Source organism: Catharus ustulatus, chromosome 6 (genome assembly GCF_009819885.2).
Source record: "Catharus ustulatus isolate bCatUst1 chromosome 6, bCatUst1.pri.v2, whole genome shotgun sequence".
Taxonomy (NCBI): domain Eukaryota; kingdom Metazoa; phylum Chordata; class Aves; order Passeriformes; family Turdidae; genus Catharus; species Catharus ustulatus.
This window is the reverse complement of record NC_046226.1, coordinates 56,907,649-56,924,472: the sequence shown is the minus strand read 5'-3', so window position 1 is coordinate 56,924,472 and position 16,824 is coordinate 56,907,649. Positions and strand designations below refer to the sequence as shown.

The following is a 16,824-nucleotide window of genomic DNA, read 5'->3' as shown; positions in this document are numbered from 1 at the left end:
CAGTGATCTTGCAGGTCTTTTCCAACCTAAATGATTCCGATTCTAGTAGAAAAAGAAGTCAGAATCCTGTGTGTAAGGCTGCTCACAGGCAGCCGAATATGTGATGAAGGATATACGAGAGGAGATTGGACTTGGAAGAAGTCACCCTCCCGGGGATCAGCACCTTGAGAGCTGCCGGGACGGTGCTGAAATGAGAACAGCACCCTGTCCCAGTTACCTTCAGCACTCACACTCCGAACTCGGTTTGAGAGACATATCTTAAAAGAAGCCGCAGGGCTAAGGCCACATTCCCGTTATTCAGGGCTCTGCGGAGATAAAACTGCGGAAAGCGCCTAAGGGCGTGCAGCAGCACACGGCGCCGGAGGAGCCACACGCGGGGGAACACCGTGGGGAGAGCAGCCGGGGCTCCGAGCGCCGACGGCACAGGGGCAGCTTCGGGCCGGGAGGAGGGACCGGGGGAGGGACCGGGAGGAGGCACTGGAGGAGGGACTGAAGGAGGGACCGGGAGGAGGGAGCGGAGGAGGGACCGGGAGGAGGGAGCGGAGGAGGGACTGAAGGAGGGACAAGAGGGACCGGGAGGAGGGACTGGAGGAGGGACGGCCCCGGAAGCAGCGGGAAAGCGGCGGGGCAGCCATGGTCCACGCAGTGACCGTGGCCACCTGCGCTCTCAACCAGTGGGCTCTGGACTTTGAGGGCAACCTGGAGAGGATTTTGAGAAGTGAGTGCCCAGACGGCTGCTGGCTGTCCCCGGCCATCAGGAAGCCTCTCCCGCTCCCTCTTTCCTTCCTCCCCCGTGCCTGTTTCACGCACTGTGCTCCCAACACTCTTCCAGGTATCGACATCGCCAGGAGCAAGGGAGCCCGGTACCGGCTTGGGCCAGAGCTCGAAATCTGGTAAGGGCGCTGTGCTGGCGCTGGGTTTGGTGCGATTCCAGTGAACTGTGGAAGAACAATTAGGAAGAGCATCAGTCCCGTGTGCCCCAGGCCCTACTTAGAGCAATGCGGCTGTAAGAGAAGCGCTGTAATTGTCAGCACAGGATTGGCTCTCTTGTCTTGGAAACCTGACTGGTAGCGATAATTTTTGACCTATTTCAGTGAGTTTTCCTTCAGGGAAACTGTAGGGCTTTGATTTCTGCTTGGGCCCAGGCTGTTGTGCTCGGAAGGAATATCATGGGATGATACAAAACACCGCAGAGTTTTAAATGCTGTGAGTAGGGCTGGTGATGACAGCACTGCTTCTTCATTTTCTACATAGATTATGTGTTAGGTGAAATGTTCCCTGTCTGAAGTAGTTTTGATTCTTTATCTCTGTTCTGGCTGATTTTTTAAAAACTTTTCCTTGTTTCTATTCGCAGTGGCTATGGCTGCTCAGATCACTATTACGAGTCAGACACACTCTTGCATTCGTTTCAAGTTCTGGAAAAGCTCTTGAAGTCTCCAGCTACTCAAGATATTATATGTGATGTGGGGATGTAAGTTTGAGAGGTATTTTTGTGTACCTGTGATAAGGGGTAAGTCCTTAGGGAATGCTGCTTGTGCCATGCTCTGGATAGTGAGGTTTCTGCATCAAACTTTCAAACATATCTTAGGAACTGCACTACTTTTTGCTTTTTAAGTTACCGTGACCAGGACTGCTATGTGCAGAACACTTCCTGGAAGATAATTCTTCCAGAGATTGCTGGCTGAGCTCTTCAAGAGGGAAACAGGATAATTGCAGTTTATATATTGGAAACCGTAATGTCTGGTCCTTATTGCCACAGGTCAGACTTTGTGTGAGGTGTAACTCAAAGGATTGTATAAATTTACTATTTTGTAGGAATGTGGGGGCTGCTTTCACTGACAAACATCTTAAAGCAACATAAGTGTATGTGAGAATTACTGAAGCCATTGTAAACCTTGTGCTGACACAGAAGGGTGATAAATTATATCTGTGAAATTAATGTGTTAGTATTGATATAAATGTGTAAAGCCAGTTTGATTATGAACTGGGTTGGCAGTATCACAGGAAGTTACATTTCATTAAATAACCTGGCCCAGCCATGGGGAATCTTCTGGTCTGCTCATGTTCCTAAGGCTCAGGTAGTAGTTGATATATTTGAGACACAGTCAGTAACTCTGATTTTTTTTGAACAGCTACTTAAACTAAAAAACTAGAAGCTAAAACATGATATATTGTTTTGCTTGATTCCCTCTAGTGAAGTCTTATGAATAGTTTTTATACAGTAAAGTAGATTCTGTAACTTTATATGTTTTCATTTAGTGAGTGTAGTCACTGCTAATTTTGTTTCTTATTGTCACAGGCCTGTTCTGCACAGAAATGTTCGCTACAATTGTCGAGTGATCTTTTTGAATAAGTAAGTAGTTCTTGATGTGTTTTGTGAGGTAACACATTATCTTTTCATGCACCAGTTTGTCCTACAAGCAAGATTCTTCAGTAGAATCCATAGAGGTAAATCCAGAGATGGATTTATCTTCCTATTTGCTAAATTTTGAGAGATACAACTAAGGTTTTTATGATCTATTTTTTTCTTTTCTGGTTTGTGGAAACTAAATTCCCACTGCTTTCTGAAAGAGTTCAGAAAAACCCCCAGTCTGCAAACAGAAACTTTAAAAATGTTACATTATAAAAGATTAAAAGGAGTTGATATTAATCAGTGTTCGTATATAGCCTTGTTTGGCTGCACATCATGTGTTAGCTCAGCTTTTCTGTTTCATTTTATGATTTAAGGAAGATTCTTCTGATCAGACCAAAAACATCACTGGCAAATGCAGGAAATTACAGGGAACTTAGATGGTTCACCCCATGGAGCAAAGCAAGGTATGCTGGCAACTGTTAGAATTGTGTTAAAAAACACAGCTTGCTGTTTGCAGCCACAGCAACACGATTGAAATATCTACAGCAAATCCTCATTAACTGCTACAGGGAGAGCAGCAAGACAGGGACAGCCAAACTGCGTGGTTGCAGCTTGATTAGGAAGCTTATTGAGCAGTCAAACTCTGAGCTGCTGAGCTGGAAGAAAAAGTGGGGCTGCTTGATCCTACAGCCAGTGTAAAGTGTCATTTTTCTGGTGTGTGCTTTCTAAGAACACCCAGCTCAGGACTGGAAGGGGCTGTGTTTATCTGCTGGGTTGCTGCATCCCAGTACTGAACTGGCAAACACTGAAATGGATGAGCTCTGTCAGAACTTCAGCAACTGCAGAGAATAAAAGCTGCTTACCTTATGATGCTGCAGAACATGCCTGGCACTCATCTCTGATGCTGTGTGCTCATCTTGTAGTCAGGGAATGTTTCCAGCTTGAGGGTCTCAGTAAAGCACTTCTGATCCCTTCTCTGAGCCCCAGTCAGTTCTGCACTGCTTGTGTAGTAACCCTGCAAAAAGAGAAACTTCCATCTAGCATTTGTCTTGCATGGTGTGTTCTTTGTTAGGTCTGCTTTCTAGCCAGGATATAAACCATTGCTAACCATGCCTTTCTGAAGCAGAGATGTTACTATCTTAAAATGTTAGCATTTCTGATTAATTCCACAGAGAATATGAAGGTATTTTTTCATTTTTTTAAACACAAACAGCCCTGTACAACTTCAATATGGTTTCTTTAACCAACATTAGAAGGTGAGATGAGAACCAGTTTTTATGCTGTGATTTATGTAATGATGTACTCACAATCTATAAACTTGATTTAGGCATGTGGAGGAATATTTTCTACCCAGGATAATTCAGGAAGTGACTGGACAGGTAAGCTGTTTTTGTTTTTTTTTTTTAACTTTAGCATCTTCCAGATTCAGCAATTAAAAACTGTAGTCTCCAAAATTTTGCAGCCAGTCATATTGTAGATTTGTATGTTTCAGTGATGGTTCTAAGTTGCATTAAATGACAGCATAATTTGACATTATTTTTGTTAGTATATGGCAGCAAAGCAAGTAAATTTTAAATCTGCCTCAGTTATTTGTACATAGAGAACATTGCCATATTTTGCACAATTTTGGTACTGAGTTTATCTGTGCTTGAGACTAGAATTGAGTGTGTGTTTTTAGGTTAAAAAAAATTTAATTAAAAATAATTTAAACCTTCTTAGTTCAGCTCCCACTAAAGCATGAGCGTGATTCCTAGCAACAGACAGTCTATGTTGTGTAGATTGTTTAATTCCTGTCCTTAAGCAAAGCACTGGATCTGAATACTACTTGAAAATAAAACACAAAATTTCAATCAGTCCAGAAATTTGCATTTCAGAATTTTACTTTTTTTTCCCTCAGATTTAGAATAAAATGAAAGAAGGTATAATGTGATTGATATTGTGTCACTAATTTTACATAAGTGAGCATTCAATTTTTATATTTTCTTAAGATTGGTAGTTAAGTTTTTGAATTGAATAGCTTGTTCTACTGCATGTATGTAAGAATGTTCTTGTTTTTCCTCAGGAAACTGTTCCTTTTGGGGATGCAGTGCTAGCAACCAAAGATACCTGCCTAGGGACAGAAATATGTGAAGAACTCTGGGCACCAAACAGGTAAAGGAGAAGAGAAAAAGTGAACTAAAACATACTCTGGAGCTGCCTGAAATAAATGTTCGAAAAGATCTGCTTATTATTATTATTGTATGTAATCTATCTTTCAGAAAGTGCCAGTAAGGTAAAATATAATTAGGAGCAATAAATACATCATGGGAAGGATCTCATTAGGCTAGGTGCAGAATGGCAATAAATGTTGATTGTTGAACTAAATCAACTTGAAACAAGAAGGTAGGGGAGAGATACCAAAAAGAAACAGAATTAAAGAAGTTATCTAAGGAAATAAATGACAGGTAACTCTAATGTTCACATTACTGATATTTTTCCAAATCTCTCTGTTACATTAATTTCCTTGTAACTGCAGAAGATGTGGTGTGTTGAAGATGTGATTTCACAAGGAAAATGGGACAACTGACTTTGCAGTGTATATCCATGATGCCCTTTCAGACCAAGATTATGTTATTCTCTCTTACTTTGAGACCTGGCCTTCTAGAGAGAGAAGGCATTTCATTTAGAACAGAATGAGTAAGTGCCCTCCTGACCTCTGCAGCCACTGCTGTCTTTGACAGAAGAGTTGGGCAATGCAAGAAAATAGATATTTTTGAAAGCCCTATCCTTGTTTGAGCTAAGGCATGCAGAAAACTGACAGTGACATAGATGTTTCTGTTTGATAGTGAGTTTTAATTATGTTTGCAGTTTTCACAGCATAGTAATGATTTTTTTTGGTGGCTTTTGCTTTGACAGCCCTCACATTGAGATGGGACTTGATGGCGTGGAAATTTTCACCAACTCTTCAGGGAGTCACCACGTGCTGCGGAAGGCTCATGCCCGGGTGGATCTGGTAAATTCTGCCACAGCAAAGGTGTGCACTTTTATACTTGCAAAGTTCTGTTTGTTTAAAAAATGAGAAGACATTAAGTATTTGGACTGTAATCCCATCTATCAGTTATGGGGACAAAAATAAAGCAATGAGTGTACATTACACTGTGAAAAAGCTGCTTTGTCATTGTAATTTAACATGCTTTGCTTATATTTAACAGTATCTGCTCTCTCCTCTGATACCCAAACAGCTTCTGTCATCACCTTCCTGCTTTTCCCAATCTCAATTTGAGCTCATAATTTCAATTTAGAAGTGCAGCTCTGTCTGTTTTGATTGAGGGAATGACTCTTGCTACTAGTGGAGAATTCCAGCCAAAAATCATTCACAGTGTGAAAGGAGAGGAAGTTTGTAAGAAGGGAAGGAACAGAGGAATAATATTTTGATTTTTAACATCCTGTCAAATCCTCTATTCTGAACAGCTTTTTTTTTTTCCTTCCCTGCATGTTTGTTTCCCTGGCAGAATGGTGGAATATATATTTTAGCAAACCAGAAAGGCTGCGATGGTGATCGTCTGTATTATGATGGCTGTGCCATGATTTCCATGAACGGAGAAACAGTTGCACAAGGATCCCAGTTTTCACTCGATGATGTGGTAATGTATTCATCCCATAGCTGCTAGGACATTTCTGCTCAACACTTCTCACTGATGCTGAATATTTTGCCAAGCATTGTTTATCTGTTTGTGTAGAGTGATCTAATGTTGAAAGCCTTTCCATAGGAGGTGCTGGTTGCCACTCTGGACTTGGAGGATGTTCGAAGTTACAGAGCAGAGATTTCATCTCGCAACTTGGCAGTAAGGACTCTTTGTGTTTGTAAACTGTGCCAAGTTTGAATAGCTATTAAATGTAAAAAGTATTTGCATCTCCTAATTTTCACTGTTTCTTACAGAGCTGATGTTTTATAGGTGTATGCTATGTTAAAATTGATGTCTTCTGATTTCTTCTGTACTATTGCTTAGGCAAGTAAAGTGAATCCTTATCCCAGGGTAAAAGTGGACTTTGCTCTGTCGTGTCCTGATGATGTAGCTGTTCCTACTTGTATGCCAATCCAGTGGAAACACCACAGTCCTGAGGAGGAGATCAGGTAATCAAACACTGAATCTGTTGCTTGAAAATTATTTTGATTTAAAAAAAAACCCAAACAAAACTCAAAGAAAGAGATAAACATAAGATATTATTTAGATTTAAGTAAGGGAAGTCTCTCATTGGAAGGCCACAGTAAATATGTTGACTTGCTTAGGTGTTATTCCCTAACCTTCTTAGAACTATGGTGTTCTGTAATTTCAGCCTTGGACCTGCATGTTGGCTCTGGGACTATTTAAGGCGCAGCAAACAGGTAAGAACAACTCAGTTTGCTTTTCCCTTGGCATACACAGCTTCTTTTGTGTCACAGGCACAATTCAAATTGTTATCCCATGCTGGATACAAATTGATGTTAGTCCAAGGTTCAGAGTTTGAGTTCTGAGGTAGCTTGTTCAGAGTTAAAAATTGTATTCCAAGTGTGACTTGAATATGCTCTGTGCACCTTTCCCTTAGGAATTGTGCTTTCTTGAGTGCAGCAGTGACATGAAGTAGTCATTGAGTGTAGCAGTAAAGTATATATGAAAAATGTAATCTTTTTATTAGCTTTTCTGTCTTACTAGACGGTGAAGACAACTGGATTTTTTCTAGCCACAGGGTTTTTCACTGACTATTCACTGACTTTGATTATCCAGTTGAGAGTTTCAGAGGATTTGCTCTGGGTGGTTTGCTCTGTTTTTCCCCAGTAGAATATAAACAGCCTTGAACAGTGCACCTGTCATTCTTCTACAGGAGTGTTTTTGAGTGGTACAATACCTATTTTTTTCTAATTTTGCTGTGTGGACTCTCTTTCTTACTCTGTTTCCAAGGCAGGATTTTTCCTACCTCTGAGTGGTGGAATTGACAGCTCTGCTACAGCTTGCATAGTGTATTCCATGTGTCACCAGGTTTGCCTGGCAGTCAAGAATGGCAGTAAGTAGATCTGTGTGTCTGGCCAGCTGTGTTTACTAATGGTTATGGACAAGGTAATATTAGCTGGATGCACTACCTGCAAGAACTTATTAATGGCAGACCCTTTTCCTGTTGTTCTGATGGAGTCCTTTGTATCTCTTCAGAAATTCCAGCAAAAGTGTGTCCAGATTCAGATTCTCTGAATTGACATTATAGTTTTCATTTAGGGTTTAAGAACTGGATGTAGAACTCAGATGAGTTTCTGTCTATTGTTCAAATGTTGGATGATATAGTCTTCACTTTATTCTGAAAATTTTCTCCTTCTGTTAAAACCAGCACTACAAAGCATGGTTAGGAATTGTTTAAGTTCTTAAACTGGCTTTAAGCAGACTTCATGCTTTTAGCTAAATCTTTGTACATACTGGATCATGTGTTTTCTATGAAAATTCTTCAGTAGATCAAAAAGATTTAATACTTCTGTGCTCAAAATCAGGAGCAAAATTGGTGATTCCTTTATTTGATAGATGAAAATTTTTTGGGGGAGTTAGATGTAGTCATCTTATTTGTCATGGGCACTGTAAAGCTTAATTGGAATACAAGGAATGTATAAGGTATTTGCACAATAATTTCCACTCATGTTCTGTTTCTTCTGCTCTGTCCTCAGATGCAGATGTGTTGGCTGATGCACGCAGGATTGTGAATGATGAGACCTACATCCCTGAGAATCCTCGGGAATTCTGCAAGCGTGTCTTCACCACGTGCTACATGGCTAGTGAGAACTCCTCCCAAGATACCTGCAACAGGGCTAAACTGCTGGCTGAGCAAATAGGCAGGTACAAGCAAGCTCAGAAGTGCTGGGAAAAAACCATCATGTTCTGGCAAGGACATCTAAAACATTCAAGCTCGAAAATGGGAAAAAATAAGAGAGGAATAGGAGGTGGGTTAATTAGAATTAAGTAGGATTGCTACAGATATTATTACTGAAGTGTTAAAGTGAGACAAACTTAGAAGCATTTGGCAAAGGACATGGAATTTTGGAAACAGACTCTGAAAAGTGTTTTTCTTTCCTAAGTTTCTTCATACCAGATACAAGATTTTAGCAGCTTTAAAACCTCACTTGATGGGTGGATTTTTGTGTTGTTTTTTTTTTCTTTTTTCTATTTTATATAGTCAGATTGTGCTGGTTGAGTCACTTGTGCTTAATTTCTTCTCAGCTACCACATCAACCTGAACATTGATGCGGCTGTGAAAGCTGTTGTGGGGATCTTCAGTGCGGTGACAGGTCGAACTCCCCAGTTTTCTGTCTGTGGGGGGAGCAGCAGAGAGAGCCTGGCACTGCAGAATGTCCAGGTGTGTGTCCTGTAGGCTGAATCAAGTCACACTCTTTTAATTCTGGGGGTTTTGGTTTGGTGTTTTTTTTGGTTTTCCAACCTAACCAGCAACTCTACTTAGTTCCGAGTGTTGGTTATCGTGTTTGGTGGTTTTTGTTAATTTGAGGACTCGATCTTTTTCTGTTACTGGAGAAATCCAGCTGTCTGCTCTGGAAGCAAACACTGAATCCTTTATCAGCTTTTTGGCAACAGGAGAGGCTTAAGTCACAGAGGAGTGTGGGTATTTGCTTAACATCACCCACAATTGCGGCTGGAGCTGGAGGCTGGATCCCAGGTTGGTTTGGCATTACTGCTGTCCTTAGAAGAAGCTGAGTTTCAGAACAAAGCAAAGTGAACTTTTTACAAATGTTTTCTATTAGGCTAGAGAGATTAATTTACTCTATAAAAGGGGATGGTTTATCTGCGTACTTCATCCTTCCTTGTTGATGGATCCTTGTTAATGCTATTAGAGGTAGTAAATGACAGCTGCTCCCCAATTTGCGGTTGGTCAGGAGAAACTTCCTCAGTCTGTGGCAGTAGCAGATGCTGAACCTGGACTTCTGAGTGTGTTCAATTTGTCCACAAGACCATCTTTCTTGCAGTGATGCTTACCCTGCCTGCATTTTGTTCTTCATGAGTTTGTTTAGACAATTGATTAATAAAAGCAGCTGGGCAGAAATCAGTCTCCTATGTAAATTTTGCTTTCCTTTTCATTTTGCTTTGCAGGCTAGAATAAGAATGGTCCTTGCCTACCTGTTTGCTCAGCTGACACTGTGGGCTCGTGGGATGCCAGGGGGACTGCTGGTGCTGGGATCAGCCAATGTGGATGAAAGGTTGGTGAAAATTAGGAATCTAAGTCCAGGTGGAACAGGTCACTGTCATTTCCTTGCAACTCTACCAAATCTCACAGCAGATTATTACTCAGAAAAGGTAACAACCTAAGAATACACTGGTAACAGTGAAATTAATTAAAATAGTTAAATCAACCTGAATGGGAAATTGTGTATTTTTCAGAAGTTTAGCTGAAGAATTGCTATAGCTGTGCCATAAAATGCTGTTTTCAGTAGAGCTTACCTGTGCATTCACTAGGCTAACTTCCCAATTTGTTGAATTTTCAATTACTGTACTAGGTATTAAGATGTGAACTTTGATCTGAATAAAACAGACTTTAAAATCTGGAGTACTGTTACTAGAGCTGAGTATTCGACGATTAAAGCAATCCCTGTAAGACTGTGGTGACCTCCAAAGCCATGAGAGTACTGTGTGCTGGTTGTGTGGGTGTTTTGAAATTTATTGTTTTAACTGGTCAGCAAAGTAGTTTAATGATTTTGCACACATTGCCTCAGCATGGACAGTTTTGGAGGGATTTATGGTCTTCTGGAAATTTCAGGGCTGCAGGATAGCCATGTTGCAGTTAAACATGTTTGCCCTTAAGGTATAAATATGTTACTAATCTGCAGTCTGTTTCTGCCTTTCTTCATGCTAGGTGTAAATTCTCTGTAGTGTCAACGATTACATATTATGTTGCAGTTGCATTATTAATAACTGTTGCTGTATAAAATGTCCTGTTTTCTCAGTCTCTGTGGTTACTTGACCAAGTACGACTGCTCCAGTGCTGATATCAACCCCATTGGTGGCATCAGCAAGACTGATTTGAAGAACTTCATTCAGTACTGCCTTGAAAACTTTCAGCTCACAGCCCTCAGTAGGTGAGCAGTGACTCAGTGACTGTGTGTGTTAATTCCTCTGGAGGAATGGTCTGATCCAGGCACTTCATTTTTGGGATGAAGCACTGTTTTAACAAACTAGCACTCATAAGACTGCATAGAATCCATGTTTTTCCTTTTTCCTCTCCCTTACAGTATCATGTCAGCTCCACCCACTGCGGAGTTGGAGCCCCTGGTGGATGGACAAGTGGCTCAAACTGATGAGGTAATAATGGGCAGTACCTTTAAAATGCTCTGTAAACCTTACCCCAAAATCTGGGGTTTGTCCCATAACTGTTGTTTATTCTTGTATGTAACCATACTTATTGACAAGCACATTATAGACAGTCTTAAACCTGCCATCAAGGCATTAGTTTCCCACACCCACCCTATCTGTGTTGACAATAGTTTCCAAAACAGCAAATTAACATTTAAAAATTATTTTAGATTTTTGGACACTTAGAAGGATGAGTGTTGTAAAATGCAGTTTAACGGATTTTTAATATCAAATGAAAGTGAGGACCTTACTGCTATGAAAATGACTGGTGGCAAAGACCTCTTCTCCCCATACCCTTCTCTTTGTTATCCCTTTGGAAAGGAGAGGAGTGATAAAACTACCTCTTTGGCCTCCAATTTCCCAATTCAGAAGGATTCCTGTGGGTTTTTTTATTCCTGCACATAATATTACTATGTGTTTTTGACATTGACAATTTCATTTTGGTGTTTCTTCAATTTAGCTAAGTTATTTTAATTGCTTCATTAAAGTATTCATTAAGATTTGCATAGTTAAGATTTTCAATGACTTTCTCTGTGTGTTTTCAGGCAGATATGGGGATGACATATGCAGAGCTCTCAATCTATGGGAAATTAAGGAAAATTGCAAAGGCTGGACCATACAGTATGTTCTGTAAGCTGATTAATATGTGGAAGGACATTTGTACTCCAAGAGAGGTAATATTCCAAAGAGAAAGAAAAATCAAATAGTTAAATGCTTTTGCCAAAATAGAGTATGTTTGGAGAAAGTTCAGGTTCCTTTTAACTGACCGGAATTGTTTCATTATTTTGTGTTTAGAGATTATTCTACAGCTGCAGCAGAATATGCTGGAAAAGCTGATCTGCATCTCTTAAATAGAGCTTGTTGTCTTGTGCTGCAGATTGTTAAAAGAATTGTTAATTAGGTAATTTGAAAACAATTACTTCAGAACTATACCTCAGGGGGAAAATTGTTCTCTGAAATAGAGATGACCAACTACTTTTGAAGCCTTTGGTTATGTGTTCTGAGAAAATAACAGCTCTTGGTTTGAACGAATGTCTGGACTGTGTAAAGGTAGAAAACAGTCTCCAAAATACTCTGCTCCTATAAATTTTTTAAGTTAAAATACTAAGAAACTTCATCTTATTAACAGCTACATTCTTTGTACATCAGGTAGCATCCAAGGTTAAGCATTTCTTCAGGATGTATTCAGTCAACAGGCACAAAATGACCACCCTCACTCCTTCCTACCACGCTGAAAACTACAGTCCAGATGACAACCGGTTTGATCTGAGGCCTTTCCTCTACAACACCTCATGGTCCTGGCAGTTCAGGTGTATAGACAAACAGGTAAATGCCCTCTGGTTCTAGAATGATTTTGTATTTAAATTATTCAAAGTGGGTCAAGCCTGGTTCCAGTGAATCTCCAGCAAAAGACAACTAACATTTAGGGTAGCAGTTATTACAGAAATAAATGTGATTGTTCTTTTCACATAACTGTGAGGCTAAATCCTCTGATTTCAGTGTAGGGTATTCAGGGTTTTTTTTGTCATACAACTATGGAAACAAAGAAAAAATAAAAGAATACATGTACTGAGGACAGAAAGTAATAGGTGTACCCAGACTCATGAAGCCCTGTGCTAATGGGAGAAACAAGCTTTTGTGTTTTGGTTTCAGTTCAGGACCTGTCTGAAGGGATCTGCTTAATTGCAGAATTAAGACATGACCTACGTCAGCGTGGGAAAAGCCAGTGTAAGAGGCAGCAATTCTCTATAAGTGCTTCTCCCACCTGATTCTCTTTTGAATCTCAAGTTAGTTGACTCACAAATACACAGCAGCAGTAATGGTACTGTGCTCAGTTTGAGCACCAAGATGGGGAGGTGCTCAGGCGATTATTGAAACCATGCTTAACTTTTTATAGTTTTTAGCCACCCCTTCAAACTTATTTTAATACCTCTTTTATGGAAGAAGTGCTGGGGTGAAGAATTTTAGCACCTTGAAGTTTTTTCTGCCAGAGATTTTACATCCCAGTTGCTTTTAAGCATATGTTTATACATGTAATAAAATATTAATTCCTTCATCTGTGAAATGCCAGACATACTGTAATAGTATTTTACTGCCTTGAAACCTGGGATAAAAGTTACCATGTGCAGTACTTTATTGTAAAGTATGTACAGTGGGGCATTTTTTACATCACATTAGACTTTTTCCAACTGAAGTCCAGGCCAAAAGTTCTTTAGGCCTTGGTGGCAGTCAGGCAAAATGTTTTTGTAGGGTCTGGACCAAAATGTAATTATTTTATGCTTACAGTAAATATGATTAAGATCTAATAGCAGTTGTGCTCTGCAACAGTAGTGGCCATTGCAAATTATTCCTGGAAGCTGGTAGACAAGTTTGGGCAAGATTTTTGTTGTGTATAAAATGAAAGATAAGAATAACCTGAACTGGTAACTCCTGCAGCTCTTTGCAAGACTGGAAAATAATAACTTGCAGTGGTTTGAGTCAGATATGCCTTATTCAAAAGGAAGAATAGAGGAAGAGTTTCCTCTTGTTGTTGGTGTTCAGCACAATTGTAATTCTGAGAGAATCACTCTCTAGGAGTGTCCCACTGATTATTCTGCTCTTGGGACTCAATCTGCACTTAAGATTTTTCTGGCATAGTAACAGGACTGTGAAAATATGGCATAAAGCTGACATAAAACTGACCTTTAGTTAGGTCATGCCAGGTTTTCCTGTAGGAGAGTTATTTTACAGCTTGAGCTCATTTGTGAATGGAAACAATTTGGAGTGCTAATGATGGAGAAATCTGTTTCTGGTTTGGATGTCTGTAGTGTAGTCAAGCCAGTTTAGTTATCCACTCATTTTTAGTGCAAAATTCCTTCGTATTTGCTGCAGAAAGAGCAGGGGTAAAAGGAATTTGAGATCATAGCATTTGCTGGGAATTGCCAGATTTGCTCTTGAAGTCTTCATGTCATTCAACTCTGCCTGGCCAAGGGGGTTTAGAACATAGGAACTCTGTCAGTGCTGTCTGTAGCTTCTGCCCTGGAGCTGTGTCTGAAGGAAAGGATTTGTGGTGAGAGCACAAATGATGCACTTCCAAGTGCCAAAGTGTTCACTGGGATTTTAATAGCTGGCATAATTTGAGGGAACTGTGATGCAGCTCAGAGGACAGCTGGCACATCTACCTGCAAGGACAAGCTATCTGCAGGCTGTCTTCTGCTTTTTCCAGTGTCACACCACAGATTAGCTGCATTTGGTCAAACCAAAAGATTTCTCCACTTCATAGAAACCTGATCTTTGTGTGCCTCTTTTACAACCACAGTAGCAGATCTTGATGAAAGAACAAGCTTATTTTGCTACTGAATTGTTTTCCTTTTTACTTGCAGGTATCCAAGCTAGAAAAAAAGGAAGGAATTTCTGTAGTTGAAGATGTGGACTGATTTATTGTCTTGTTTAACTGTGGTAATTACTTTGCCAAACAGAATGTTCAAAACTGGAGATTATAATGTGATAATGAGCAGGGATGACCTCCTTAACAGTTAGTTCATGAGCTGATCATTGTAATCAATTTTTTTTACTGACTCCCTGTTTTACTTTCAATATACTTAAACTGTAGTTTGGCCAAGGGATCATTTATTTAGGATTTTATTCAACTTCTTGAGTTAGTTGCCTCTAATTTAAAATATTTGGATAATCATAAATAAACCCAGAGTAGTCTATTTTTTGGTTCTGATAATTTGGATATGACTTTTGAGTAACACTCAGCTGAACATGTAAAATTTTAACAGTTCTGGCATGTGCTGTTGAGGGGGGAAAAAAATCACCTTACTTTGCAATAAACTTGTAATTTTATCACGCTAATTGACTCAGTTCTTATTCTACATGTTTTTTATTTACCTGCCACTGGCTTTGGAGACTGGTCCAGTGTTTTGAGTGACCACAAGGTCTAACTTGGCAAGGTACTGGAAGCATGTCTATCTTGAAGCAGATGGGTAATCTTCATGTTAGTGGAAGGGAATTTAGAGTTCAGCTTCTTGTTTTGTTTGAATATTCCAGAAGGAAGTATAAAACAAGTATCTTCTCAATTAGAGCTCAGTTACAGTGTTATCCACATCCCACCTACTTGCAAAAACTAGCTTGCAAAAACTTAATTTTTAACTTCATTACTTCAGTTGATCTTTTAAATTTATTCAATGCTGTGGAGCAATAAAAAAGGATGGCCTTGTTCCTTTGCCTGAGGCTGTTTTCATTTAATGTTCGACTGTTCCCATTTCTTATCTAAACCTTGATTTGAAAGGTGCACTTCTAATAAGGAAAACTCAGGAGTTGATTCACTTGGAGTTAAAGATGCTGCATTGTTCATTGTGTGCTTGTTATATGGTACTAATTTAAATGCATAACTAACTTACCCTTAATGGGTGCTGCTAGAAGGAAGAATGGAAGACCCCAGCTGCAATTTTCCTCCCTTCACAGTTAGCTGGGCACTTCCTGTTCCAGCCAGAGGGAGTGGATGAATTCTGAACAGAAGTTCAAGAGTTTGTTGTATATTTGAAGACTTCTTCTTTCTTTGTTTCCTCTGGAAGTTACTGGTTTCTCTTTCTGGACAATCACAGAAGAAGAAAGAAGAGACATTTGCTTTCATTCAAATAAAAATAATAGCACAAAAATACAATATTTACGCATGTCTCTTGTGTTGTTACCCTGACTATTTCAGACACTCGTATTTCTTAGCAATGGCATTTACAGCACCTGTACAAATTGCATTTTATGCTGACTACAGATTGCACCAAGTCACTCCTATTTTCCTCTCACTATCCAGAAATTTTTGCTGTGTCTGTTCCATCTGATGCTGCTAGTTCAACTGTTATCAATACTTAACTCCAATGTTATCAGTGCGTTGTTGCCTACTGAGAATGGGAAATAATTCTGATGATGTTCACTTTTTACTGGCGACAACTTCTATTGGGTTTATGTGGCCAGGTTTTAGTGAGGGGGGTGGGGGTACAGAGGTGGCTTCTTTGAGAAGCTCCCAGAAGCTTCCTCTGTGTGTGGCAGAGCCAGTCCCAGATGGCTCCAGGATGGACCCACTGCTGGCCAAGGCCAGGGGAGTAATGCCTCTGATAACAGATATAAGGAGAAAAAGGTATTGTGCAGAAGTAATTGCAGCCAGAGAAGAGCAGGATGAGAATATGTGAGGGGAACAGCCCTGTAGACACCCAGGTCAGCACAGAAGGAAGGGCAGGAAGTGCTCCAGGCACGGTGCTGAGATTCCCTGCAGCTCCTGCTGAGGCAGCTGTGTCCCTGCAGCCCATGGAGGGCACAGGGATGCACAGATCCACCTGCAGCCCATGGAGGGCACAGGGATGCACAGATCCACCTGCAGCCCATGGAGGGCACAGGGATGCACAGATCCACCTGCAGCCCATGGAGGTCACAGGGATGCACAGATCCACCTGCAGCACAGGGAGGGCACAGGGATGCACAGATCCACCTGCAGCCCATGGAGGGCACAGGGATGCACAGATCCACCTGCAGCCCATGGAGGGACTCACACCAGAGCAGGGGGATGCCCTGGGAGGCTGTGACCCTGTGGGAAGCCCATGCTGGAACAGGGTTCTGGCAGGGACCTGGAGACCCATGGAGAGAGGAGCTCACACTGGAGCAGGTGTCCTGGCAGGGCTTGGGGCACTGCAGGGAACCCACAGTGGAACAGGCTGTTCCTGAAGAACTGCAGCCCGGGGGAAGGACTTGTGTTGGAAAAGGAAAACCCTCACACTGAAGGAGTGGAAGGACTCATTGCCCTAAGGAAGCAGAGGAAGAAACAACGAGAACCGACCATAATCCTGCACCCTGTCTCACTGTGCCACTGAGGGAGAGGGGTAGAGAATCAGGAATAAATTTAAGCCCAGGAAGGAGGGAGGGCTGGACTGTTTTCAGAGTTTGCTTTATTTCTCATTATCCTGTTATGACATGTCCTGATATGATTGGTAATAAATTCAAATAATTTTGCTATGTCGATTCTGTTTTGCTTGTGATAGTATTCAGTGAGTGACCTCTCCCTCCCCTTAATTTATATTTTCTTTCCATGTCCAGCTGAGGAGAGGAGTGATGGAGTAGCCCAGGTCAATCCACTGCACAACC

General features: G+C 40.8%; 1 protein-coding gene across 1 annotated transcript; it reads left to right on the top strand.

The window, feature by feature from the left end:
- The first annotated feature begins 581 nt into the window (after positions 1–581).
- Positions 582–15,361, top strand: NADSYN1 (NAD synthetase 1). Its single transcript, XM_033063309.1, has 21 exons — positions 582–718; positions 833–893; positions 1,355–1,471; positions 2,300–2,353; positions 2,728–2,817; positions 3,681–3,732; positions 4,416–4,504; positions 5,249–5,366; positions 5,845–5,976; positions 6,103–6,177; positions 6,343–6,467; positions 6,671–6,719; positions 7,273–7,375; positions 8,019–8,187; positions 8,569–8,704; positions 9,451–9,557; positions 10,302–10,433; positions 10,587–10,656; positions 11,253–11,381; positions 11,857–12,033; positions 14,070–15,361. Exons 1-21 carry the CDS (start codon positions 634–636, stop codon positions 14,121–14,123), a joined length of 2,124 nt encoding a protein of 707 aa, XP_032919200.1. The 5' UTR covers positions 582–633; the 3' UTR covers positions 14,124–15,361.
- The last annotated feature ends 1,463 nt before the right edge of the window (positions 15,362–16,824 follow it).